The sequence below is a fragment of the Artemia sp. Qi Xiang Cuo genome, chromosome 8, assembly GCF_049724085.1.
Source record: "Artemia sp. Qi Xiang Cuo chromosome 8, ASM4972408v1, whole genome shotgun sequence".
In the NCBI taxonomy this organism is placed as follows: domain Eukaryota; kingdom Metazoa; phylum Arthropoda; class Branchiopoda; order Anostraca; family Artemiidae; genus Artemia; species Artemia sp. Qi Xiang Cuo.
In genome coordinates, this window is record NC_142801.1 from 61,620,302 (window position 1) to 61,647,840 (window position 27,539).

A 27,539-nucleotide genomic window follows, 5' to 3' on the forward strand; every position below is an offset into this window, starting at 1 on the left:
AACAAACTATTTTTTTTTAACTTCGAAATGGTTCAACTTTATTTTTTTTTTCTACGTATCTTAAAATTACAAAATATGCTTACGGCTCTAACAATTGTACTCTATGATTGCTCAGAGACACGATGTGGCTTTCCCACTGGTATTCTATGTCCGGTTATCGACACTACCTAGTGTATTGCATGTATTAAATCAGTATTTTTTACGCAGTGGAACGATAAACACATAAGTCATATCTTTAAAAAAAGTGAAGATGGAGTATTTTAATAAAGTGTGTTCACATGACAATGTTATTGTAGCATTGAATGCCGACAAGGAGAATTATTTAAACTATGAAACAAGTACAAGTGGTAGCACTATTGGAAATGTATGCATGCATTGTCATGACAGTAAGGAATTAAATTTCTTTGGAATACCGAAAAAATTCAACTCTTATGTTGGTGGTTATGCGAGATTGAGATCTCCAGGGATGATTGCACTCAAAGAGAATGCCAACATAAAAATAATCGTTGATGATAGAGGACAACTCCTTGCTACTGCTGCAGGTAACACACTACCTACTGATACATCCAATCGTCAGCTTTCGGGTATTAGCATTCAACGGAAGGTCAATAAAAGAAAGGCCTACTCTTCTACTAATATCGTAAACCATATCTTATCTACGTGCCGAAACTGTTACCTTTGTAAAAATAATGTGATAATAGACAGTGAAATTGCCAGAAAAATTAAAAGGGCATTAGTAGAAAATATCACTATGGAATATAAAGATGAATCGATGAAAAACAGAGCACCAGCAAACGTTACTGCCATTGATCAAACAGCCAATGAACCAAATAATACCAAAGACGAAAAGTATATTGACCCTGTTGATGACACACAGTAAAAATTGTATATGACTCAAAATGGAATAATGATTATTCTATGGTGGCGAACCAAGAGAAGACAATATCTACAATATCAAGAGAGAACATCGTGAACTATTTTATGGAACAGATTCAAAATGTCCAAAGTTGATCATTGATATTAATAATGTATCATAATATATTTTTGTATTAATATTCTACATAGCATTATTTCATTAAAAATATATTATGTATTACATTGTTATATGTTCATTATTTTTAGAGTAAGCTAGCATATCAAACGTTTAGAATGTCTATTAAAACATCGGAGATGTAAGAAAGGGAATCTGCATACATCTATTGTCAGACACATGGGATAACATTGACAAAATCTAGGTATCTGAATGAATAAATTCTTTATCAACTTCCGTTGTTGGATATGTCATTATGAAAAAATTGTAAGCAAGCAAGTAAGTAAGTAACAAACTTTCTTGAATTCACCTCTTGGGGACACAATACAGAAATTTAATTAAGGAAATTATGAAAAAAAAATTGAACCAATTCTTTATTAACATTCATTATTGATTGAAGTCGCATCCTAGACAGACAATACAGCAAATTCACAAAATGTAAGCATAAGAGTGATTAAATTTTATATCAACATCAATTTTTCAGATACATAGGAAAACGTTGACAAAATCTAAGTACCAGAAAGAATAAATTCATTTTCAAAGTTTTTATTGAATACATCAGATAACAGTCATAAAATCCAAGTTCTATTCATTTTGACTTCATGTGTTGTTACGTTGAATTTAGATTAGGCGGGTTTTTCTTTCTATAGTAGACTAGTGTATATTTTTAGAGTAGGAAAAAAAATTCTGGTTAGTCTGAAGTTGGTTGTGAGAGTGCTAGGACTCTAGAAAATGGATAGATTTGAGAAAGAGCGAATCATGGGGAATATAGTGTTTATGGAAAAACGTTTGATTCTAGATGATGATTTTCTAGAGCTGTCTATTCAAAGGAAGATATTTTCTCAGGGAATTCTTGTCGATATAATGAAAACTGATTCTCCATCATTAGACTATTGCATGAAGCTTTTACGTTGTGGTCCAAATGCATTTACACAATTTATTGCTATATTAATCACGACACGACAAAATGATATTGTGGATATGCTTTTAAACACTAGTTTAGAAATTTAGGACTTTTTTCTTGAGAAAGATAGTGTTCAATGATGATTGGTTACCCCCCAATGTCAAGATTGACATTAAGTTGCAAAAATACCAAAGACGAAAAGCATATTGAGCCTGTTGATGACACACCAGTAAAAATTGTGTATGACTCAAAATGGAATAATGATTATTCTACTGATTACGAACTGAGAGAAGACAATAGCTACAATATCAAGAGAGAACATGGTGAAATATTTTATGGAACAGATTCAAAATGTCCAAAGTTATTCATTGATATTAATAATGTATCATAATGTATTTTTGTATTAATATTCTACATAGCATTATTTCATTAAAAATATATTATGCATTACAATGTTATGGGTTAATTATTTTTAGAGTAAGCTGGCATATCAAACGTTTAGAATGTCTATTAAAACATCGGATATGTAAGAAAAGGAGTTTGCATGCATATATTGTCAGACACATGGAAAAACATTGACAAAATCTAGGTATCAGAATGAATAAATTCTTTATCAACATCCGTTGTTGGATATGTCATTATTTCATTATGAAAAAATTGTAAGTAAGTAAGTAAGTAACAACTCTTTCTTGAATTCACCTCTTAGATGCACAATACAGAAATTTAATTTAGGAAACTATGAAAAAAAATTGAACAAATTCTGTATTAACATTCATTATCGATTGAAGTCGCTTCCTAGACAGACAATACAGCAATTTCACAAAATCTAAGTATAAAAGTGATTAAATTCTATATCAACATCCATTTTTCGGATACATAGGAAAAAGTTGACAAAATCTAAGTGTTAGAGTGAATAAATTTTTTTTATCAACATCATTTGTCAGATACATCGGATAAAATTGACAGAATCTAAGTGTCAGAGTGAATAAATTTTTTTCGTCAACATCCCTTAACTGCATTATCGACATCAAATGTCAACACTCCATGTCTTTCTCGGTTTTTTGTTTCTAAATCTACGTATTTGTTTGTGTTTTTATCTCTCACACTCTTTTTGCCTGTGTGTCTGGGCGGGTGTTTGCTTATTCCAATGCATGTCTGGCCACTCTAAGTGAACTTAAATTAACTCAACTTTTTGAATATCCCTCTCACTATGACTGTGTGTCTGAGCGGGTGTAGTGCCATCTATAATAAAAACTATATATAAACTCTATATAAAAACTCGCCCCCCCACTATCACACTATAACTACTCTAAGAGATCCTTCTGCCATCACCCCATCCCCCCAAATATATTTTTTCAGAGTTTTCTTATTAAAAAATTTTTCTATCAAATCATCCACACGGGTTTTTCGCTAGCAACTCCCCCCCCACTATCACACTTTAACTGATCTAAGAGCTCCTTCCGCCATCAACCCATCCCCGAAAAATAATTTTTCAGAGATTTCTTGTTAATTTTTTTTATTTCAAGTCATCCACACGGGTTTTTCGCTAGCAACTCGGCCCACAGTACAGCACTATAAGTACTCTAAGACACCCCGCTCCCATCACCCCACCACTTGTGTATTATACAGAACACATCGAAGAAGTAAAGCTATCCGTTATTAAAATTCTTTTCTTGCCATCTACATCTCTCTTAGTATCAACTTTTTAGTATAGTATAACGTTAAACTTTATTTCAAATTGACAACACTGTTCAACCACCACTTGTGTATTATACAGTAAACATCGAAGAAGTAAAGCTATCCGTTATTAAAATTCTTTTCTTGCCATCTACATCTCTCTTAGTATCAACTTTTTAGTATAGTATAACGTTAAACTCTATTTTAAATTAAAAACACTGTTCAAACACCACTTGTGTATTATACAGTACACATCGAAGAAGTAAAGCTATCCGTTATTAAAATTCTTTTCTTGCCATCTACATCTCTCTTAGTATAAAATTTTTAGTATACTATAACGTTAAACTCTATTTTAAATTGACAACACTGTTCAAACGCCACTTGTGTATTATACAGAACACATCAAAAAAGTAAAGCTAGGTCAAGTCATAAGACCATTTTATCATCGTTAACCATTTCCGTAGATTGATATTGTTCCAAATTTATAATGAATAAGCTATGAGTTAACAACCCCGAGGGGTTAACTTAACTGATAATCACCAATTCGCAAATGTTATCTAGCTCTATTTTTTTCCCTATTATTCTATTAATATCGTTCGTATAGTCCAATTCTCAAATGCTAAACCCTTTTTTTTCTCCACCTTCATAGGATCTAATTCGCAAATGCTATCTACCGACACATTCATATCAAACCATTCTTGGCTAAAGGCAAATGTCAAAAAAAAAAAAAATCAGAAACCGCTCTTGATAGCACATACTTCAAAGAAATGGAACAGTGGATAACGCATGGGTGATAGACAGCTTTTCCTACAAAATCAGTCCTAAATACGCAATTTGACAATCTCTTTTCGATTTAAAAAAAAAAACCAAACAAACAATTATAATCCCAAAACGAGTTTGACCACTTTATAGGTATAAAAGGATTGGTCGTTTTTTTCAATGTGCACGTCAAACTGCACTGCCTATTCATGTAGGCGTGAATGTATTGTTCAAATCTTATACAAGCTTACTACTTACATCAGGAAGCATTCTCGTCTAAAATACCTTTAAGGAGCGTATTTTTATTAGTTTAATTTAAATAACATGGGAGTCAAACTCCATTCCGGAACCAAGCAAATTTAAAATACACAGAAATTTTTATTTCTAGTAATTGAATAGGTTCTTATCTTTAACCTTTATCTCTTAACTATTATTTACTAATGGCCTATTATTAAATTCAATGACCTTCCTGATCAACTCAAGAAAGCCTTAATTAAAACAACTTAGGGACCCCTGATCTAATTGTTTATGCAATCCAATGGTAATTATGTTCTGCTCTTGGTTAAGGATAGATGCTGAATAGCTGAATGTTTAAATGTCAGTAACTTTTGATTATATCTACATAAAATAACACTTCAGCAATTTTAACCCGCTGCTGTCATTGTTCAGTCTGCCTCAGACGAGTGCGCGTGTTGGTTCTGGTTCTAGGCGAATACCCCCCGGAAAGTACCTCCCCCCCGCGGAAAATAACCCCCAGGAAAATACCCCCCGTGGAAAATAAGGATTTCCAAATTTGAGAATTTTGTTTTTTTAATTTCCATAGGGGGATGGAATTTTGGTACTTGTGTATTATGCGCCACTCAAGTTTACGCTGTGTAAAATTCGAGAACACACCGTTTTTTTTTGTTACTTTAGAAATGAATTTGCGCTATAGATTTGCACATTAGGGGGGGAGGGGTAAGCATAACGGGTCTGCATGCAAAATGTGTTTGATACAATTATTCTGCATATTATATAGATAGACAAATAAGTGTATTTTAAAGCCAAATATAGCCTACGACCCTGAACACAGTAAAATAACAGAAATGAACACAGTGAATGGGGGGGGGGGGTTTAACCCCCCCGAAAATGCCCTCCCCCACGAAAAATACTCCCCCTCCTTCGGAAAGTAACCACCGCGGAATATACCCCTCCTTGGAAAATATCCCCCCCCCTGTGGAAAATAAGGTTTCTAAATTTGAAACTTTTATTTGAGTTTTTTCTATTTTTGTTGAAAAGTGCTAAGGAACGGGAAAAAGAGGAATTTACACACCAGAAGTGACTTAAAACTTAGAAAAAAAAACACAAATCCATTTGTGTTGAAAAGGCTTCCACACAATTTTCTGTAATTTTTGGCAGTTGCAGATGCCAAATTAAAAAAAAAAAATAAAGAAGAAAAAAAGCTTAAGTAAAAAATCATTAAAATTAAGCTAAAATATATGGCACCAAAAAGTTTAGCCTAAGACGGTTTGGCAACTCTTTGAAAAGATAGTCGGCTTTGGGGACAAACACAATCAAAATTGTTTAAATTTTTACCGACAAAAGCGTTGCCATATTATACGAGTTTATTTTCGTTATCTTCCAAGTGTTAAACTACCATAAATAACCTTTAACAAATGAATGAAACCCAAAAACTAGCAGAAATTATAATAGATAGCATAGTCAAACTCAAAACGAGCAAAAAGTGAAAGGAGTATGGCTGACAACACCTATGTCTTCTTCGGACCAGAAAATAATTTGCACTTTACTTAAAAAAAAAAAAAAGTGTATCGTCAATTTGATATACATATCCTGATATCTATTCCTTATCTTCTTAATACTTCTTTATTTGTTGAAGTAAAAAAAAGTGAAAACATCTAAAATGTATTTTGTTTTCAGTAAAGTGCAAATTACTTTCTGGTCTTGAGGAGGTGTGGGGATTGTCAGCCCTACTCATGCTAATTGTTGCTATTTTGAGTTTGAATAGGTTATTTATTGTTATTTCTGTTCGTTTTGAGGTCAATTCATTTATTTATGGTGGTTTGTGGTAGTTTTACGCTTGGAAAATTATTTGAATTTATTTCTACTCATTTTTGGCTTAACGAGGACATGGGCATTGGCAAGGGGGGGAGGGGGGGGTAGGTGGGGGGTCATGGCACCCACGTGGAAATTTGGGACTACATAGTAATTATAAGGAAACCAAAGGGAAAAAAGCAGAAAAGGGAAAAACCATGGAAAAAATTTTTGTTGCTCCGTTGTTGGCTGCCTGCCAATAGATTTTTACCCATAATAAGGAAAAATATAAGGTCCAATTTGTGACTGGTGACCCCTAACAAGTTTTCTACAAAATTTTTTTCTATATGATTTGGTTTGAGTAAAAAAAAACAACAGAAAAACAAATTCTTCATAGTAATGAATGGTAAGTAAATAACAATCCTTGTCAATAACGAAAGTATAAGAGCCTAACTATTGATATCATTCAGTCAAAGAATTAGCTTTTTATGGTGATCTTAAATATGTATTTTCTTATTAGTAATTGGTGTAGTTATTAAAACACAAGAAAGTTTGCATAATTATAAAAAACACAAGGAAAATAAGGGACGATTTCGGTAGAAATATGCCGTCGTTTTTTAAGTAAAGTACAAATTATTTTCTGGTCTGAAGGAGACATGGGTGTTGTCAGCCATACTCCTTTTACTTTTTGCTCGTTTTGAATTTGACTAGGCTATCTATTATAATTTCTGTTAGTTTTGGGTTTCATTTATTTGTTAATGGTGGTTAAGTGAGTGGCGCATAATACACAAGCACCAAAATTCCATCCCCCTACGGAAATAAAAAAAATAAAACTCAAATAAAATTCTCAAATTTGGAAAGCCTTATTTTCCACGGGGTGTGTTTTTTTTTTTGGGGGGGGGGATATTTTCTGCGTTTTTTCCGGGGGGATATTTTCCGCGGGGGGGGGAGGGGGGTAAACGCCAGCCTCTGCGCATGTTATAGCAGTTGGTGTGCTCAGTTCTCATAATATTCTCTGTTCTATTAGGTAAGAGCTATTATTTCCAGATGGTGAACATTTGTTTGGACAGTGGTGTCAATTCATAATAATTGTTGGGGGGGGGGGTTTGTCAATGAAAATATACCGTTTTTTTAGTTAAATATACATAATAATTTCCTCTTTAACGAAACATTATCATAATAGTAGAGTAGGTTTCAACATTGCTCATTACTTCCGAAAGACAATTTTTTGATATTTCCATGTGCAAGGGGAATTTTTTCGTGGAGTTGGAACCGGATTTCCCTGTATTAATTAAAAACAGTTAGAAATTTAAAAAAAAAGTATTTCCAACTGACAATTAATGCTTAAAAAGTTATAAGTTTGGTAGAAAGCTATTAATGTTTTTGAAGATTTTCGATTTGATAGTTGAAGCTTTTTTCAAAGAGTTTGCTTCTAAATAAGGAGCTATCTGCGCTACTATTAACAAAACCTCTAAGAAATTAATCTTGATTACAATAGAATAGGCTTAAAATGACGTTTCAAATTACCAATCAGAATCTACAAGCCTAAGAAAATTTTCTTGATTTTTGACAAAAACGGGAAAACTTCCCAATGTGGTAACTGTTCTAGATGAATATTATACCATAAATTTCAGCAAAGCTGAGAGTTCTATTGTAGAAGTTTCAAGCTCCCACAAAAAAAAGTGGAATTTTGATTTTTTTTTTTTTTTTTCACATATGTGTATAACCTTGGGGTTATAGAATCAAACCAGTGATCTCAGAAAATCACAAGATGGCCCATTCAAAAGAAAATTAAAGCTCGAGTGCCGCTTTATAAGTAGCCATAAAGACTGCCTCATAAAAGTAGAGTTTTCTGCCATTTTTTGCCATCAAACTGTAATTTCTACCCGAAAAGAGCAAACTTACAATTGACTGAACATTCTGAGATTACCAATAGATTTGAAATTATTGAAAAATTGTATATTGAGCTTTCTAGTTTCATACTCAGTAATGGTGGAAAGTGGTGCATTCATTACTAAAATTCATATGGTCCATATAAAACAAAAGATTATGTACAGTGTTCTAATGCTGTATAGTGATTTATTATTTTCTATCAGCTATTATAGAGGAGGACTGGTTGGTCTTTGCTTAGGTCGGGGAAGGGGGGAGGCTTGACATCCCGAGAGGTATAGTTCTTAGACCTTTTGATTAATTTGAAAGTGGCTATTTCATAATTTTAATCAGTGTAAAAGGGGTCTAAAAAGGACAAGGAGTCCTTTGCCATCCAAGCCCTGTTTAACAAGTCCTGTAAGTTTTAACTTAATGCCCTCAACCGTTCATGAGATACTGCTAATGCGCCCTTTTGACAATCAGTATGCACAAGATGTGTTTTGCTTTGCTTTGCAATTGCAAGCAGTCACAGTCACTAAGTTGTTGCACTTGAAGGTAGTCGCATTTGCAGCAGCAGTATTAGTAGTGGCCATGAAAGTTTCAAGTTAATATCCTTACCTGTTCCTAAGACATTGTAGATCTGGCTTTTTGATAACTTGGATGATTTATAGTCTTTTAAACTAGCTCAACATTCCCTGAAATTTCACCTCAATACCCTTAGCTTTTTTGGCCACATCCAGTATCAAACATTCCCCCTTTCTCGATGATAAATTCTGCATGTAAAAATGAACAACTTGTATATTTTACGTTCCCTGCCCTGGGGAATATGGGGTAATGGCATCCCTGGAGGATGCCATTAGAAGTATCTATCAGTGTTAAGGGTAGCATCTAAAATTTTTGGATGGGCATTCAAAATCAGGGTCTCTTTTTTCACCAGATTATTACATTAAGTTAATTTTTCGGGAAAATGCAACCAAGTCTAAATAGAAGCCTTTAGATATTATAGAAATCCTTACTGCAGCAAAAATAATATCAGTAGAATAAATCGTAAAGCTTCTGATGTTTTTTTTTATAGTAAAAATGTCATATGATGGGATTTGGCTACACTACCCTAATCCCAGATCCGAAATACTCAGTGTATTTTGTGTTCCCTCGTAGCTAAACTGTTGGACTTTCTCAAACTGTATCTAATGCTCTGAGAAAATTCTCCTAAATATTGAAAAGTCCTGAGAATTTTACGCTATTTAACTTTATTATCCTTTCTTTATAGGCTACAGGCTAAAAATGTGAGGACGAGCCACCCTTATAATAACTTTTTTTAAATGAGCATTCTTAAAGTTTAAATTTTTATTAAATCCACCCTGTTTGTCTCATGGCTTGGGAACTAATTTGAAAGCCACAGTTCTGTTGGAGGAGGGGGCAAGGCGATATTAAAGTTCTTATGTTTTATCTAGGTGTCTCTGCTTGCTGGCACATACACATGGGAGATAGAAAATTTTAAGACTTGCTTTCTTAGCTTATTCCCTCCCTGAATGAGACTCCTGTATGTTTTCTCATTGAGAAAGTTCAGTTAAATCTCAGTTCTCGCGATGCTCCAGCTCATGTCTTGAGTTTTAATCATTTGGTAATATTTCATTTTCAGGTCTAGTTGAGTCACAAAGTCTGTCAAGATGGGGAAAGGTTTCAACAATTACATGTGCAAAAAATTTTTCCATCCTGCATCCAGGGACAATTTAAAACGAGTATGGATGGCAGAACAAAAGGCAGCTGCCGAGAAGCAGAAACAAGATGAATTACGAATTCAATATGAAAAAGAGCAGGATGTGTTTAATAATAGAGCTCTAGTGAGCAAAGAATCTAAAGATAAACTATCTGTAAATTTTATGTATGAGCAACCACCAGGGCTGCAAAAGGATCACATCAAGGAAGATGGAGAAGCTGAATTTAAGTTTGAATGGCAGAGAAAATACAATGCACCAAGGGAAAGCTATTGTAAGGACAATACTGAAATCAAAGATCAGCCCTTTGGTATTCCTGTCAGGAATGTGAGATGCCTGAAATGCAGGAAGTGGGGACATATCAATACAGGTATAGCTCCTGATTTTTATAAATTTTTTTCTTGTCTTTTTTCAATTACAAATTTTAAATATGGTCCAAAGAGAAATAAGCATTGCATGATTATTAGAAAAATTACTTCCAAGTTCTAAATTGTGAGAGCCAACCATGACTTTTAAACATTGGATTTTTAGCAGCGTAATTCCACAAAAAGGAGGAGCTCCTACAATATCTTAAAGAAATTTCCTAAAGGAAGATAAAATACACACATGAAAATACATGGTGTCTGAAATACTATTTTCTAGTATCATACCCTCTACTCCTGTTCAAAACACTTCAGTTTGGAAGAAACTTAAACCCTCAAACTGTATATGTCTAAGAACCCTGTAACCACAGATCTCAACCTTCCATAAACAAAAGTGTAAGTTTTTGTGTTTTTGTTGTTCTAATCTCTATGTCATGGCCCTTCGGCCAGGATGTGTAATGGGGGGGGGGGGAAGTAATCCTGTGCTTTTGCACACCCTTTTCTTTACCTTTCTCAGATTTCTCCAGGTATCCATTTAGAGCTGGGTTGACTCTGGCTAAGCTTACAGTCACGCCACTGACCTTTGTTCCAAACCAAATAGCCAGCAATACCAGGACTCGAACTATTCTCGTGGACAAAGAATTCCACGTCTATCAAGCTTACCACTCGGCTAGGACGGCTCCTTATCTAGAAGAATACTGAGTGAGAAATTCTATTTTCCATTTTGACACTACCTTCTCTCTAAGAATAATGCTCAGAACTCTCTCCTTTCACCTTAAGGATTGTGCCTGTCTTAGTTTAACAGATAAAAATTAATTCTTAAAAATTTTTATTTGCAAATGATTGTAAGTCATTGCAAATGATTGCTTATTTATTGATTTAGCTATTTATCAATTTCAAACAAGGTATATTGGTTCCTGTGCAACTGAACCTTTGGTTAAGTGAATCCCATGCAACCGAACACATTTAATTGAATTCCCCTTTAAACCTTCATTCCCCTCAACCCCGTGTAACTGAACCTTGTGTGTCTGAACCCCATGCAGCTAAACCCTCGTGCATCCCAATCTCCGTTTAATTCAATCCTTGTGCAATCCAAACCTCCATGTAATTCAAACCTCATTCAAATCCATCCAACCCAAATCACCTCAAACTAACAATATAACTAGAAAATATAATTCAGCTCAATTTGTTGGAAGTGATAAAAGCGGACTCAAGTGAAATTGTCTTTATTCATTGGTCAATATTTATGTAAGTGTTTTTTATAGGGCTCCAATACAAACTATTCTTTTCCCCTCTCCCTCTGTTTAAATTACTGCAAGTTATCTTTCTATCTTATATAGTCGAAAATTAGCAAAAATTTTCATGCCCTGAACCAGAACCCAGAAACTTTAGAGCACAAAACATACTTTTTTTTAGAAACGGTAGTATACTAAAACAAAGTATGACAGATAAACAAGAGAGAAAGCTCAATGAATAAAACAGACAAATCGAAACTTAGGCCAGTAGCAAAAAGACAAAAACAAAAACGACGCGGATACTTCGCCTGTATGAAAACGAGGCGTCGTCAGTGTAAAAGAAACAAAGGTAAAAAAAAATTAAAATAAACTAAATACACATAGAAAACAAGAATCAATATTAAACTGCAATTGTTAAGATGTTTGACAATTGGCTTAAGATCTTTCAAAGTATGACAGATTGGCTAGCTGCCAGAAGCTGAATTCCTTCTGGCTCATACCAACTAATTCCAAATAAGTATTGTGGTTTACAAAAAAAGATCTAGAAAAAAAACCAATATTACCAAGACAATTTACCATAGAGCTATCCAAGCAGTTGAAGAGAGAGTTTTAGAAAACCGATGGTTGCATTGAAGAAAATGAGTAAAGTTCACAGAAAAAGATCTAACGAAAAGCCAATATTACCAATACATCATAGAGCTATCCAACCAGCTGGAAAGAGAGCTTTAGGAAACCTACCATGGTTACATTCAAGAAAAAGGGTAAAGTTCACAAAAAAAAAGATCTAACAAAAAGCCATTATTACCAAGACAATTTACCATAGAGCTTTCCAAACAGCTGGAAAGAGAACTTGTGGGAACCTATGCCGTCTGTGGTATATTTTAAAATAATGTTTCTATGGGTAAAACAGTATCTGAGGTTGTAAAACACTAGAAAAGGCTCACACTGTAATCATGAAATCTTTGAAATTAGATCCCAGATATTTTTCTTTTTATAACATCTAGCGTATACAACAAAAGAAATGTTTTTCTAACGAACGTACAAAATACAATAGAAAAACTTGAGAATGGTCAAAAACTAAGATTTTAATTTTACTTTGAAAATGAGGTAGCAGTAAAGTCTTTTCCTTGCCAAGCGATCACCTTACAGAGTGAAGCCATTTTTTTTAGTGACAGAACCCTCTACTTCAGATCATTAAGTTTTCTTTCTTTTGTAGATCGTGAATGCCCTATGTTTGCCAGTTTTTCTGGGGTGGAAGCAGGGTCACAAGGCTCTGACACGTTTTCACTCATGAGACAAATGAGGGAAGAAGGACTCCAATTAAAGCGAAGTGCTGTCAATACACTTGATGGAGAACCGGTGGAAAATGTAGTGGTAAGCTCAATGTGTTCTGTATTTATCTTCAAGTTGAACTTTCTGTTTATTTTGATTAATTAAATCTTTCTTTTCTTTTTATTTAAAGAATGTGAATAAGGCAGTAATGTTTAAAACTTTTAAGAGTGGCGTGGTACGTTAGAGCCGACTGTGCCCTTGTAGTGCTGGAGGACTTCTGTGTCAGAGGTGACCCTGACATCCCATTAGGTTGAGGAATATTGAGAGGAGAATAGTCCACGAGAGACAGTGGACCGTTCGGCTACGATACTTATTATCTAGCATAAGCCAATAGTGCCATCAATTTGACTCTGACACATGTTGGCACCGCCAGATTAGTCTGGTGGTGGTAGAGATCTCTAATATGAGGTGGAGCGACAGACTCTCTCAAATAATATGTTTCATAAACCATCTGCTCACCAGCAGGCTACTGCAATATTAACTGGGCAAGCAAGCAACCACATCATTGTACAGAGATTTTACTTTTATACGAGTTGGATAGTTTCTTCTTTTTTTTGGGGGGGGGGGAGGGGGTAAACCGGGTAGCGCCCCCTCTTCCCCCCTGGGTACTGCCCTGTGAGTACTTAAACAATCTTTGCGGCATTGTGGCAGAAAAATCACAATAATGGCCGCACAAACTTCGGTAAATCAAATTAATTGTACTTCTGAAATTCTTTTAACGTCCTTCAGTCTCCTAAAATTTGTATAAATATCATATAGGACAATATATCAAAGGTTTTATTTTTTTAGGAGTCAAGGAGAAGGACATACTCAGGATCTGAAAGTGAAGAAGACATAGGAGAGGAAATGGAACTGCTGAAAAACCTGACGTACAAGCAGAAAAAGAAACTTCTAAAGTAAGTAAAATACAGAACTGCACGTTTCTCTTTTAGTTTTTCTGTTTCTCTTCTGTAACTACTCACTCAATTAACGCATCTTGACTATTAAAAATGCTATGGAGTAAAAACCTTAGTAGAATAGTTGCTTTAATAGTAAGCTTACCATTTGCTAAGAACATAAAATATACCTCTAAAATAATAGTATACTCACTTATTGAATACATCTTAGCTGCTAAGATTGCTAAAGAATTTCGCTGTTTAAGAGTCAAAGCATACTCACTTATTTAAAAAATCTTCGGTACGAAAATAGTATAACATCTACCCCTTGGAAAAAAATAGGAAAGGTTTAAAAAACAAATCAAGCTCATATATAAGCTTAAGATTAAGAGATACTGATGATTCTTTCCAACTTGGCAATAAAAGTACCTGAAATATATAGTCCAGTCTATGCATGCCAACTTTATGGATATAGATTTTATTATCTTGAATTTGTAATATTTCCTCTGTAATTTCTAGTGTCATGCTTTTGTGTGGATTTTTTGGATGATATAATCAATAATATATTCTGCATCATTATATTTAGCCAACATGTTTCAAAATACAGCAGTTACGTTAGAATGCAAACTAAACTATCTGATTTTTTTCTTTTCGAATGACTACTCTCTTTTTAGATATTCTATTAAAAATGCAAGTTCTCTGTATCAAAGTTTAAAAGGATGTCCTCATTTTCTCTTGAAGGTCATGAATTAAATTTAGAAGTGATCAGTTGAGATTAATGACAAGGTATTAAGGAGAATGAACAAAAATAAAATAAACACATTAAAGTACAAAGGATGCTATTGTTTTATTTTTTTCTTCTGAGAATCTTTAGTTTATCTTCTGATTCCGTAAATATCACTTCTCTTGCTTAATTTTTATGCATTCCTGCTAACCCACTAGCCTATATTCACAACCTCTGAAGCCAATGAGTAAAAAACTAAAGGAGTCTTTTGTGACCAATGGGACATAATTCATGTTACTGGAAGTGACCATACAAATGTTGTATTCCAGTTTTCCAATTAGGCCTCTAGCCTTTCGAATTCAAAATCATCTAATTGATCAATACTTCTTGCAATATGATAATCAGTCTAAAGTTTAGCACTCTCCGAAACTGAACACACTCAATGTTATGCAGGGTGCAAGCATGTTTCTTTAGCTTCTGATGAGTATCTGAAACTCACTGAGTTAATTATTTAGACCAAAAATAATTTCCCGAATGATTGAAGTTTCAGGCCTTCTTTCTCTCTTCAAACAAAGTGACAAGTCAGAGAGTAAGAATTACCGTGGAATCGCTCTTGATGATATTGCAGCAAATGTACTTGCCATTCTTCTCCCGAATAGGTCTCCCGAAAAGCCAGTTTCCGTCCTGGTAAAGCCTGCGCTGAAAATATTTTTGCAATCCGCTTCATTATCCAGCAGTTTGAAAGGTATAATTTTCCCCTGATTCTGATATTTCTGGACTTCGTTTCCACTTTTGACTTGCTCACAAGCCAAAAACTTTGGCAAATTCAAGAAAATGACAGAATACCCCTGAAATTTGTTGAACTGCTTAAAGCATAGTACAAGGGGTCTTTGAGCCGAGTCAAGTTTAAGGAGAAGGGACTGAAGAATTTTATCCGGTATGGTTTGGATTAAAATGACAAGGCTGCGTCCTGTCGCCGACTATGTTTAACTACTGTAGTAACTGGATGCTTGAAAATGCAATATATTTTCATCCAGGAGTTCAGATTGAACAAAACTTCACTTGGAAACCTTCAAAGTGTTTTGAATTATGCTTCAAAGTGTTTTGAATTATTTGTAATTTTATCTCTTTTATTTTATTTTCGTTCTTTTATTCAGTTTTTAAGTTGATGGGAATTAATAAAAATAATAAAAATGTGTCGGGGGTTATGATAGAGGATATTTCCATGAAGGAAGTTTTCATGGGGGAAGGGACATTGCTATGAAGGGGGTGCCGGACTTGCCAGCATTATTTAAAAAAAAGATCAGAAACTAAATATAGAAAAAATAAGTTTTTCAACTGAAAGTAAGCAGCAACATCGAAACTTAAAACGAATAGAAAAAAAAATCCATCAAAGATTTGTTCGTGTTCAATTTTGTTACGTTTTCAGGAGTCGGGCAAAAATTTGGATGGGGAGTGGGTTCAACCCCCCTCCCCCCCTCCGTGGATACGGCCTTGGAAGTAAATTAAGAGAAGAAGCTTTCAAATGGTTTTAATGTCCGATTTATGGTTGTAATTCTCTACGATAACAAGAAAAAAATGTTTTCGTTTTTATCTCCTTGGTACTTACTTTGTTTAGAGTTGTTTTATACAGTTTTTCTCTTTTTTAGGAAGATAAAGAAACTTGAAAAAGAGAAGAAACGGATGAAGGGAACACAATCATATAAAACTGAAAAAGATAAATATCGATATGACTCTGATACCAATGATAGTGAAACAATGTATAAAGAAGAAAAATGTAAACAAAAGGAGTACTTGAAAAGAAATGAGGATTCAAAAAGAGATTTGAAGCGAAACAAATATTTTTATGAAGAAAAAGAAGAAAACTTTGACAGAAGAGACAGAGATTACAGCGAAAAGAGAGATGACAAAAGAAGAAAAGAAGAACATAGAAGGGACAGTCGTAAAAGAAGATACTCTGATTCCAATTAGTGCAAGTTTGAGTTGACTAAGAAAATCATAAAAACAAATAAGATTTTTTTCATCAAGCCTATTTGTAAAACTGTGAGTGATGAACAAGACATCAAGGGTTTAGTACTCCCTAGAAGTATGTGGTAATTGGATTCTAAAAACACAAGATGGTTCACGTATTAAGAGTAATGGGTGTCCATCATTACCGAAATTTGGACTGCTTAATTTGGAAGTTTATTTACACGCATGCGTGTACGCAACAGAGGAGCTGCATCTTCCCTCTTGCTTTTGAAAATACCTTAAAATGATGTATTTTTGAAAAGTACTTTTTTTTATATTTTTGTGTTTTTATTTAACATTATTATTTGACATTCATATTGTCTTGTATATACATTATTTTGTTAAATGAAATTAGTAAAGAACCTAGTTTCTTAATCGATGTTATATTATCTGCACTGAAAGAAGCTCTTATGAGATTATCTGATGAACTGGATCTTGGAAATGTTCTTGGGTGCTGCATAGTATTTTTTTAATTAAAATAAACCAAATATGAATTAAATTAAAAGATAAAATTGGGAAACTTTCTTCAATGAGTTTCAGGCCACATGCCTGGATTCGTGCACTTCTTTCGGTTTAATTTTTTTGTATTGTAATCAGTTTCTCATCTTGCAGTACATAGTTAGGCTAAGATGGAAACTGCACCTGAAAGTTTCAATTCTATTACACTTTATGGTTTTGGTAATTATGTTGAAATGTAATTTTATTCAAAAACTCAATCCATCCTCAAGGGTATAGTTTCCGGATCCTTCAACTACACTGAACAAAGTTTCTATCACAAATTTTGTTTGAGTGTGTTTGGGGAAGTGATGGGCGTGGAGGGGACGGTTGCTCTCAAATCATTGCTGAATCTCAATAAGGGCAGAATAACTTAAAATTTCCAATCAAAAGAGCCCCATCTGAAGTTTATACGACCACGCATTTCAGAAAAAACTTACATACACCCTGGGCATAAATTACAATCCTTGCCTTGGAGGGGGGTCTGCAGAAGTTTATTTACACGCATGCGTGTACGCAACAGAGGAGCTGCATCTTCCCTCTTGCTTTTGAAAATACCTTAAAATGATGTATTTTTGAAAAGTATTTTTTTTTATATTTTTGCGTTTTTATTTAACATTATTATTTGACATTCATATTGTCTTGTATATACATTATTTTGTTAAATGAAATTAGTAAAGAACCTAGTTTCTTAATCGATGTTATATTATCTGCACTGAAAGAAGCTCCTTTGAGATTATCTGATGAACCGGATCTTGGAAATGTTCTTGGGTGCTGCATAGTATTTTTTTAATTAAAATAAACCAAATATGAATTAAATTAAAAGATAAAATTGGGAAACTTTCTTCAATGAGTTTCAGGCCACATGCCTGGATTCGTGCACTTCTTTCGGTTTAATTTTTTTGTATTGTAATCAGTTTCTCATCTTGCAGTACATAGTTAGGCTAAGATGGAAACTGCACCTGAAAGTTTCAATTCTATTACACTTTATGGTTTTGGTAATTATGTTGAAATGTAATTTTATTCAAAAACTCAATCCATCCTCAAGGGTATAGTTTCCGGATCCTTCAACTACACTGAACAAAGTTTCTATCACAAATTTTGTTTGAGTGTGTTTGGGGAAGTGATGGGCGTGGAGGGGACGGTTGCTCTCAAATCATTGCTGAATCTCAATAAGGGCAGAATAACTTAAAATTTCAAATCAAATGAGCCCCATCTGAAGTTTATACGACCACCCATTCCAGAAAAACCTTACATACCCCAGGGCATAACTTACAACCCTTGCCTTAGGGCTCTGGGAATTGGTGTCAACCCTGGAGGCATTTTTATATGAAAGATTATTTAGACTATTTTGAACAAAATGGCTATCTCACAATTTCAATCGGATTTATTTGGTGAAAAGAGGGGTAGTTGGGGGGAGGGGACTAGTTGCCCTCCATCACTTTTGACTTTTAAAAGGTAACTAGAACTCTTAAAAGGGGCACTATAACTTCCAAGTTCAAATTAAATGAGTCCAGACTGAAGTTCATATGACCACCCATTCCAGAAAAACCTTATATGGCTCCAGGGCATAACTTACAACCCTTTCTCCAGGGCTCTGGGGGGTTGTTATAAGTTCTTTAGACTATTTTGAACAAAATAGCTATATCAAATTTTTGACTTGATGTGTTTGGGGAAAGATGAGCGTGGGAGGGGGGTCTGCCGCCCTCCCATTTTTGTGGATGCTTGAATTATGCAGGATTACCTAGTTTTAACAAGGTTTTTGAAGAAATTAAATTGCCACCGGGGGGAAGGGTCAAACTGGGGTCTGGGGGAAGCAATGTGGCATCTGGGAGAGGACATTTCCCCTGCCCCATAGCAAATTACGCCCGCAAATTCGGCATATACCCAAAATGTATATATGCAATGAATTCTCATGTTGCCATTCCCTTGCTTCTTTGCCGTTAAATGGCTATCTCACAATTTCAATCAGATTTATTTGGTGAAAAGAGGGGTAGTTGGGGGGATGGGGCTAGTTGTCCTCCATCACTTTTGACTCTTAGAAGATAACTAGAGCTCTTAAAAAGGGCACTATAAATTCCAAGTTAAATGAGTCCAGTCTGAAGCTTATATGACCGCCCATTCCATAAACACCTTATATGCCTCCAGGGCATAACTTACAACCCTTTCTTCAGGGCTCTGGGGGGTTGTGTCAACACCGAAGGCATTGTTGTAAGTTCTTTTGACTATTTTGAACAAAATGGCTATATCACAATTTCAATCAGATGTATTTGGTGAAATGATAGGTAGTTGGAGGGGGGGGGGGGCTAGTTGCCCTCCATCACTTTTGCTCTTAAAAGGGAACTAGAATTTTCAACCAGATGAGTCTTTTCTAAAGTTTATATAATTATCCGTTCCATAAAACATTAAATGCTCCCAGGGCATAACTTACCACCCCTGCTTCCAGGCTCTGGGGTTTTTCCAATCCCAAAAGCCTTGTTATATTGTCTTTGGAAATTTTGAATGAAATGGCTATCTCAAAATTTCTATCGGATGTATTTCGGGGAAATACGTCTTATGTGTGTGTACGGGGGGGGGGGTAGCTGCCCCTCTGATCACTTTGACTTTTAAAAAAATGACACTAGAACTTCTGATTACCAATCCTATAAGCCCCCTCCGTAGTTTATCCGACCATCCTTTCTATATAAACCTTATATACCCCCAGGGCATAACTTCAAAGGCTTGCCCTGAGGGCTGTGGCAGGGTTTTTATCCTCAAAGTAATAATTTCCGAAACCTACAACTATGCCGAACAAAATGCTTATCTCAGTTTTTTGACTTGATGTGTTTGGGAAAGATGAGCATGGGAGGGGGGTCTGCCACCCTCCCATTTGTTGTGGATGCTTGAATTATGCAGGCTTACCCTAGTTTTAACAAGGTTTTTGAAGAAATTACATTGCCGCTAGGGGGGGTAAAACTGGGGATGCAACGTGGCATCTGGGAGGGGACATTTCCCCTGCCTCATAGAAAATTACGCTCTCAATTCCGGCATATACCTAAAATGTATATATGGAATGAATTCTCATGTTGCCATTCACTCGCTTCTTTGCCGTTAAATATATACAGTTTAGTGTATATATTTATCCATTAGGGAAGGGAGGGGTAAAGTCTGTCTCTTTTTAAGGAATAATAACAGAAGTATTTTACAAATTAAAGCACCTATACCATCACTACCGTTACAATCACGCCCCATCCTCTACCAAAAGGCCCAGACCTAGCCCTAGGCCACAAAACCAGCAAACTTTTTCCAGTTGCTTCCTGCTATTTTGACCTTTAAGGGAGAGATGACTGGAAAGCATTTAAAAGCAGTAGCCCAATTTTTATATTTCGAAAGAGCATTGAATAGAGAATCAACTTGATTTGTATCGTGTTATAAATTTTACCCAAAAAATTAGCAAAAATAAGAGATATTAAGTACCTTAAATGTTTTTTACTCAATGTTCGCTTCACAAGAACTCGAATCATACTAATTTAGCCTATGTAATAAATTGACAAAAATAGGGAATGAAATTTCTTCCATTCAAACTTGTTTAGCAGATTTACTTGGTTTTTCAAATGTGTATCCTTTCACCTCTTGCTTTAAGATCATTTGACTGTGCCAAGTGCTTTTACTTGAATATGCAAAATACTTATAATAAATTAAATATATAGCACTTTTTTTCAACTGTAAGTCAAAAGTACCATTCAATTATGACATTCGATTAGAAATTATTCCTTCTATAGCAGGGAAACTCCTTTCTACACCCCTGCTATTTACATTCACGCGTTCTTCTTTTTTAATTTAGTAAACCTTTTTCTTCCAAATCAATGGTCCTTATTTTCAGCAGTCATTCTTGAAGAACTAGGACATAAAACTCAAACTTTAGTGTAAAGAGTGTAAATTGGGGAAGAGACACCATTCCCCTCATATGTGGGACAATGTCTGTTCGTTTTAATTTCAAAAAAGTTTTATGTTCCATTCAGTTGAAAAAGCTAATTTTAAAAAAAATTATTTTAAATCTGTTGAAAATGACACCCATAAGGCGATTGGCTATCTCACAGCAAACTCGTGGTTTTGTGCCACAAAATAAGAAATTGGCACGGCCTACATGTTTTATAAGTTACAAACAAATCAGAGACAAACAAAATTTTGGGCCGATTGTTTTTTGCACATGGGTCCACCTGGACTAGAAGCCTTTGAATATTGTTTAAATCTCATTGGCTCAAAGCCAAGTGCAAAAGTAAAGACTCAAATCTAACAAAAGGATTTCGGGTCTTTGGAGGTAAGAAAAATGTTCTCGGCCTATTTTCGAATAAATTAGTTTCAAGCTTTTTTGGCTACATAAAGGTTCCCTTACATACGATGTTAGAACATATTTAACCATTCCACAAAACTCAAAATTTGGAGTCCTCTTCCGTCTTTCTCCTAGGCTACTTGAAAGTTTTGACTCAATCCCAAGCTGTTTCTAAATTATTCCTTATATCTAAGTTGGATAGTCTGAATGCATGTAGTTTCTAATCGTTTACCGTTTTCCTCTTTCCCAAGTTATAGCTCAGTGTTGAGTGATAGTCCCCCCCTGAAAATTTTGGAAGCTTCAACTTTTACGCCCTAGGCGTTTCTTGAGACATTGCAGATACTCTATTTTGATGACCTGGTAGCACACACCTTGCTATTTAAGCTGCCACTACTATATAAGCTGTCCTACAAGATCACATAGGAATTAATAAATTCAAAACGCTTATGGATCTAAGGCAAAGTTTTTCTGCCCCTTCCTCCTCCCCCCGACAAAAAATTGGATTTTCCTTTCCCGAACCTCTCTTCTTTATTTCTTCCACGGTATCTGAAGGTTTCGGTTTCATCGCCCAAGCTGTTCTGAAGATATGACAAATTTGCTATTTCGAAGACTGGATGCACATAGTGTCTTTATATTTAACTCTTCTCCCTTTCCCGAGTGCTCAGTTGAGGTACGCTTGATATCCCCTCTCCCCTCAGTACTTCCTGAAAGTTTTTAATTGTCTTGAGAAGTTTTAACGAGTCTTTTGATTTACATCTCAACAAAATTGTACATAAATGGTACGTCCTGGTGGAACTTACAGTGCAAAACATTTCAATAACTCAGAAACGACATTTTTCTTACCTCTTGCCCCTTCTCCAGCCTTCCTTTTACTTCCCAACACTGCCAAAGAGTATCAAATTCATCCCCGTTGTCGTCACCCAGGTATTGCAGATATGCCTTTTTCAATGATTAATTAAAAAAAACTTTCCGAAAAATAAGTTTTTCAACAAAAGTAAAGGCCATTTTAAACTTAAGAATGGAAATTAAAACATTTGAATGGAAATTAAGATTTCTAGTTCATTCTTTCGGAGTCAAAAAAGATCAGAATATAGCTAGTACCATCTGTTCTCCGTATAGTGCGGTTTATTAATTTTGCTGCCACATTAGATACAAATTTCTAGTGGCCCTTATGTTAAAAATAGTTCAACCATCAGATATTAAAACTCCGGTGCTAAAAAAACCCCCCATCACTTAAGGACAAGTGACTTCAGCTATATTCTGGGGGTATACATGGTTCTTATAGAAGGGATGCTCGTATAAACTTCAGAGAAGGCTCATTTGACTGAAAATAGAAAGTTCTAGTTCACTTTTAAAGAGTCAAAAGAGACCGAATGGCAATTAACCCCCCCCCCCCCCCTACGCCTTTTTCCCCTAAACTCATCCGATAAAATTTGGAGCCATTTTGTTAAGAATAGTTCAAACATCAGAAAATAAAAACTCCGAGGTTGACATAAACCCATTTTTCACTTTGTTATTGTTACTTTGATACCAGTTTTTATACTTTGAGGAACATTTGATTTTTTTTTAAGTTTGATTTTGAAATAAGGAATTTTTGAAAACTTGGAAATTTTTGCAATCAAAAACGAAAAAAAATTAATGAAAAAAAAACTCTCCGATAAATAAGATTTTCAAAGAACAGTAAAGGTCATTTCAAACGTAAGCTCAGCAGTAACAGATACATGTTAAAATTCAAACTCAAAACGACCAGAAATAACTATTAAAGGATAAATGAAACCCAAAACGAACAGAAATTAAATAAACAATCATATCAAAAAACATACAACAAGTAATAATATAAATGAATAATTAGATCTTAAAGCGAGTAATGCTTAGATTGAATATGAAAATCAAGCTAATAATGAAAAAAAGTATTTTGCTATTGAAGTATAAATGAAACTTAAAACGAACAGAAATTAAATAAACAATCAAAGCTAACAAACATACAATAGATGTTAATGTAAATGAATAAATAAATCTTGAAACCAGTGAAACTTGAATTGAATATGCAAATCAAGCTTGAAACAAACAAAAATCACCACAAACAAGAGTTTGGGTATCGCCTACTTCTCTCACTGTAAAAGTCTAAAACCTACTGCGTCATTGGCGCTTTACTGAAAACCGATTTTATTACAAATAATTTCTTTTGTACTTGATATTAAAAATAAACCTTAAAATTATAGTATAATTTTGAAGTGTTGAGCTTTCAGCAATTTACATCATTATACATAAATATTTAGTTTAATTTATTAGTTCTTTTAGAGTTGTTCAAGACGAATATAGTTTAACTACAAACAAGTGTTTGGATACTGCCCCCTTCCTTTACTCTAAATAAAAACCAAAAGCCTACTGCGTCATTGGCGCTTCACTGAAAACGAATTATATTACAAATATTTTCTTTTCCAGTTCTTACAGCATTGAAAATAAAAATAAAATAAGACTGAAATACATTCTTGAATTGATGGATCTTTCCACAACTAATATCATTATATATCAAATATGCCCTTTGATCTCTTTTGACTCTTAAAAAGTGACGAGAACTTTCAATTTCTAATCATATGGACCCTCTCCGAAGTTTATACGAGCATCCCTTCATTAAAAACGATAAATGCCCCCAGAGCATTACTTACAACGCCTACCTCCGGGCCCTGGGAGGTTGCGTCGACACAGGAGTTTTCTTTATCTGACCTTAGAATTATTTTTAATGAAATGGCTATTTTAAAAATTTTATCGGATAGGCTTGGGGAAAAAAGGATGTGGGGGTGGGCTAGTTGCCCTCGGATATCTTTTGACTCTTAAAACATGAACTGGAACTTTAAATTTCCAATCAAATGAGCCCTCTCTGAAGTTTATACGAGCATCCCTTTCATAAGACCCATACACGCTTCCAGGACAACGCCTACCCCCTGGGCCCTGGGGGGTTGTGTTGACACCGGAGTTTCTGTTACCTAAGTTTTGAACAATTTTCAAAAAACTGGCTATATCAAAATTTGTAGCGGATTGGTTTGGGAAAAAAAGGGCGTGGGGGGGATAGTTGTCCTTAAATCTCTTGACGCTTAAATAGTGAACTAGAACTTTCAATTCCGTCCTTTGAACTATTTTTTTTAACAAAATGTCTATCTCAAAACTTTCACCACATGGGTTTGGAAAAAGAAGGCGTGGGGAGGGGGGCTAGTTGCCCTCAGATCTCTTTTGACTATTAAAAAGTGAACCCGAACTTTCAATTTCCATTCAAATGAGCCCTCTCTGAAATTTATACGAGTATCCCTTTCATAAAAAACCATATATGCCCAAAGGCATAACTTACAACGCCTGCCACCGGGCCCTGGGGGGTTTTGTCGACGCCTGAGTTTTTGTTATCTGAATTTTGAACAATTTTTAACTTAATGGCTCACTCAAATTTCATCGGATGCATTCGTGAAAAAGGGGCGTGGGGGGCTAGTTGCCCTCCAATCTCTTTTGACTCTCAAAAACTGAACTATAACTTTCAATTTCCGATTGAAGTAGCCCTCTCCGAAGTTTTTTCCGAGGATCCCTTCCATAGGAACCATATATTCCCAGGGCATAACTTACAACGCCTGCCTTCGGGCCCTGGGGGGCTGTGTCGACTCTGGAGTTTTTGTTATATTGGGAATTTCGATTGGGACTTTGAAAGTCGAAAGTCGATAGTGATTGGAGGGTAACTAGCCCCCCCCCCCGACGCCCATCATTCCCCCATACACATCCACTCAAAATTGTGAGATAGCCATTTTCTTCAGCATAGTTGATTCCCAAACAGAAAATGTGTTTTTGAGGAGCATACTCCCCCACAGCCCTCAGGGCAAGGGTTTTAACTTATGCCTTGGGGGCATATAAGGTTTTTATAGAAGGCATTGTCGTAGAAACTTCAAAAAAAAGCTCATTCGACTGAAATTCAAAGGGCTAGTGCCCTTTTTAATAGTCGAAAGTGATTGGAGGACGAATAGCGCCCCCCCCCCGTCCCAAGCCCATTAATCACCCAAACACGTCCAATAAAAATTTTGAGATAGCCATTTTGTTCAGCGTAGTTGATTTCCAGATAGAAAATATGTTTTCGAAGAGGAAACTCCCCCACAACTCTCAAGGTAAGGATTTTAAGTTATGCCCTGGGAGCATATGAGGTTTTTATAAAATTCGTTGTCGTAGAAACTTCAAAAGGGGCTCATTCGATTGGAAATTCAAAGGGCTAGGGCCCTTTTTAATAGTCGAAAGTGATTGGAGGGCAAGTAGCCCCCCCACGCCAATCATTTCCCCAAACAAATCCAATCAAAATTTTGAGACAGCCATTTTGTTCAGCGTAGTTGATTTCCAGATAGAAAATATATTTTTGAGGAAGACCCTCCCCCCCCACCCTAAGGGCAAGGGTTTTAAGTTATGCCCTTTGGGCATATAAAGTTTTTATAGAAGGCGCTGTCGTAGAAACTTCAAAACGGGCTAATTCAATTGGAAATTCAAAGGCTAGAGCCATTTTTAATGGTCGAAAATGATAGCCCCCCACGCCCAGTATTCCCCCAAACACAACCAATCAAAATTTCGAGATAGCCATTTTGTTCAGCTTAGTTGATTTCCAGATAGAAAATATGTTTTTTAGGAGAGTGCTCCCCCACAGACCCCAGGACAAGGGTTTTAAATTATGCCCTGGGGGTATATAAGGTTCTTATAGAAGGTGTTGTCGTACAAAGTTCAAAAAAAGCTAATTCGATTGAAATTCAAAGGGCTAGTGCCCTTTTTAATAGTCAAAAGTGATTGGAGGGCAAATAGCCCCCCCCCCGCTCCCACGCTCATCATTCCCCCAAACACATCCAATAAAAAATTTTAGATAGCCATTTTGTTCAGCGTAGTTGATATCCAGATTGAAAATATGTTTTTGAGGAGGAAACATCCCCACAGCCCTCATGGCAAGGTTTATAAGTTATGCCCTGGGGGCATATAAGGTTTTTATTGAAATCTCTGTCGTAGAAACGTGAAAAAGGGCTCATTCGATTTGATATTAGTACCCTTTTTAATAGTCGAAGGTGATTAGTGATATTTTTTGTTGTTGTTTAGACCAGGGCACTTCGCATCGAAGGAGTTGTCGTGGAAACTTGGAAAAGGGCTCATTCGATTGAAAATAGAAAGGGCCGATGCCCTTTTTAATAGTCGAAAGTGATTGGAGGGCAACTAATCCCCCTTCCACTCCCACCCTCCCAAGCCCACCCTCCCATTTGCCCATTATGTTTAAAAAATGTTGCCTTAAGATTAAATCAAAATGCCCTGTGATAATGCTAATTCCCAATAAAGCATCTCAGCAGTACCCCAAGAACGACTGAGGGTATTATGTTCAAACTTTCGGGGCTACTTCTGCTGTTAAAATTTAACCAAATCAAAATAGCGTAAGTGCATCCAAGCTATCTAAGAAAGTAAACATATTTTTTTGCGAATGGTATCAAGTTTTCCATTTCAGGTCAACAAGAGGACGTATGAAACTAAATGAAACAGCACTTTTTGTGTCCAGATTTATAAAAGGGTGCATGTTGTTAAAAATTACTGAAAATTTTTCTCCAGCGTACAAACAGCAAGCCAAACTATAAAGTCTTAAAAAAAGAAAAGATTTAAAGTATTATTTTCTTTCTCCCTGAAAAGACTATGTCAATATAAAACGAACAGAAATTAATTAAAAAACTTTTTCCACAAAATAAGTTTTTTAAAGAAAAGTAAAGAACTTCATTAAACAAAAAATGAGCAAAAATCAAATCAAATTATCTACCAAGTGTGAAACTACCACAAATCAGCATCGATAAATAAATGAAACCAAAACGAACAGAAATTACAATAAATAACCGAGTCAAGCTCAAAACGAGCAGAAATTAACATACGCTAGGCACAAAACCCCTATGCCTTCCCAAGGCCAGAACAAAATTTGAAAAAATACAAATTCAGTGCATTCAGTGCATTGTCAGTTTAATATCCATATACTGATATTTAGCAATCAAAATGTTAATATTATGTGATTTATTAAAGTTATAAAAGTAAAAACATTTATATTTTTTTCAGTAAAGTGCAAATTCTGTTCTGTCCTTGGGAAGGCATAGGGGTTTGCGCCCAACTTATGTTAATTTCTGCTCGTTTTGAGGTTGACTCGGTTATTTATTGTAATTTCTGTTCGTTTT

At 35.2% G+C, this 27,539-nt stretch overlaps 1 protein-coding gene across 3 annotated transcripts in view; it reads left to right on the plus strand.

Moving 5' to 3' along the window:
- Positions 1 to 17,343, plus strand: part of LOC148949664 (corepressor of RBPJ and splicing regulator) — a 52,327-nt gene extending 34,984 nt beyond the window's left edge. For all 3 annotated transcript variants that reach the window (XM_089093653.1, XM_089093654.1, XM_089093652.1), the window contains 4 exons: positions 9,913 to 10,358; positions 12,802 to 12,959; positions 13,707 to 13,813; positions 16,166 to 17,343. In XM_089093653.1, coding sequence (XP_088949779.1) covers positions 9,941 to 10,358; positions 12,802 to 12,959; positions 13,707 to 13,813; positions 16,166 to 16,487 — 1,005 coding nt within the window. In that variant the 5' untranslated portion in view covers positions 9,913 to 9,940 and the 3' untranslated portion in view covers positions 16,488 to 17,343. The remainder of the gene's footprint in view (positions 1 to 9,912; positions 10,359 to 12,801; positions 12,960 to 13,706; positions 13,814 to 16,165) is intronic.
- The last annotated feature ends 10,196 nt before the right edge of the window (positions 17,344 to 27,539 follow it).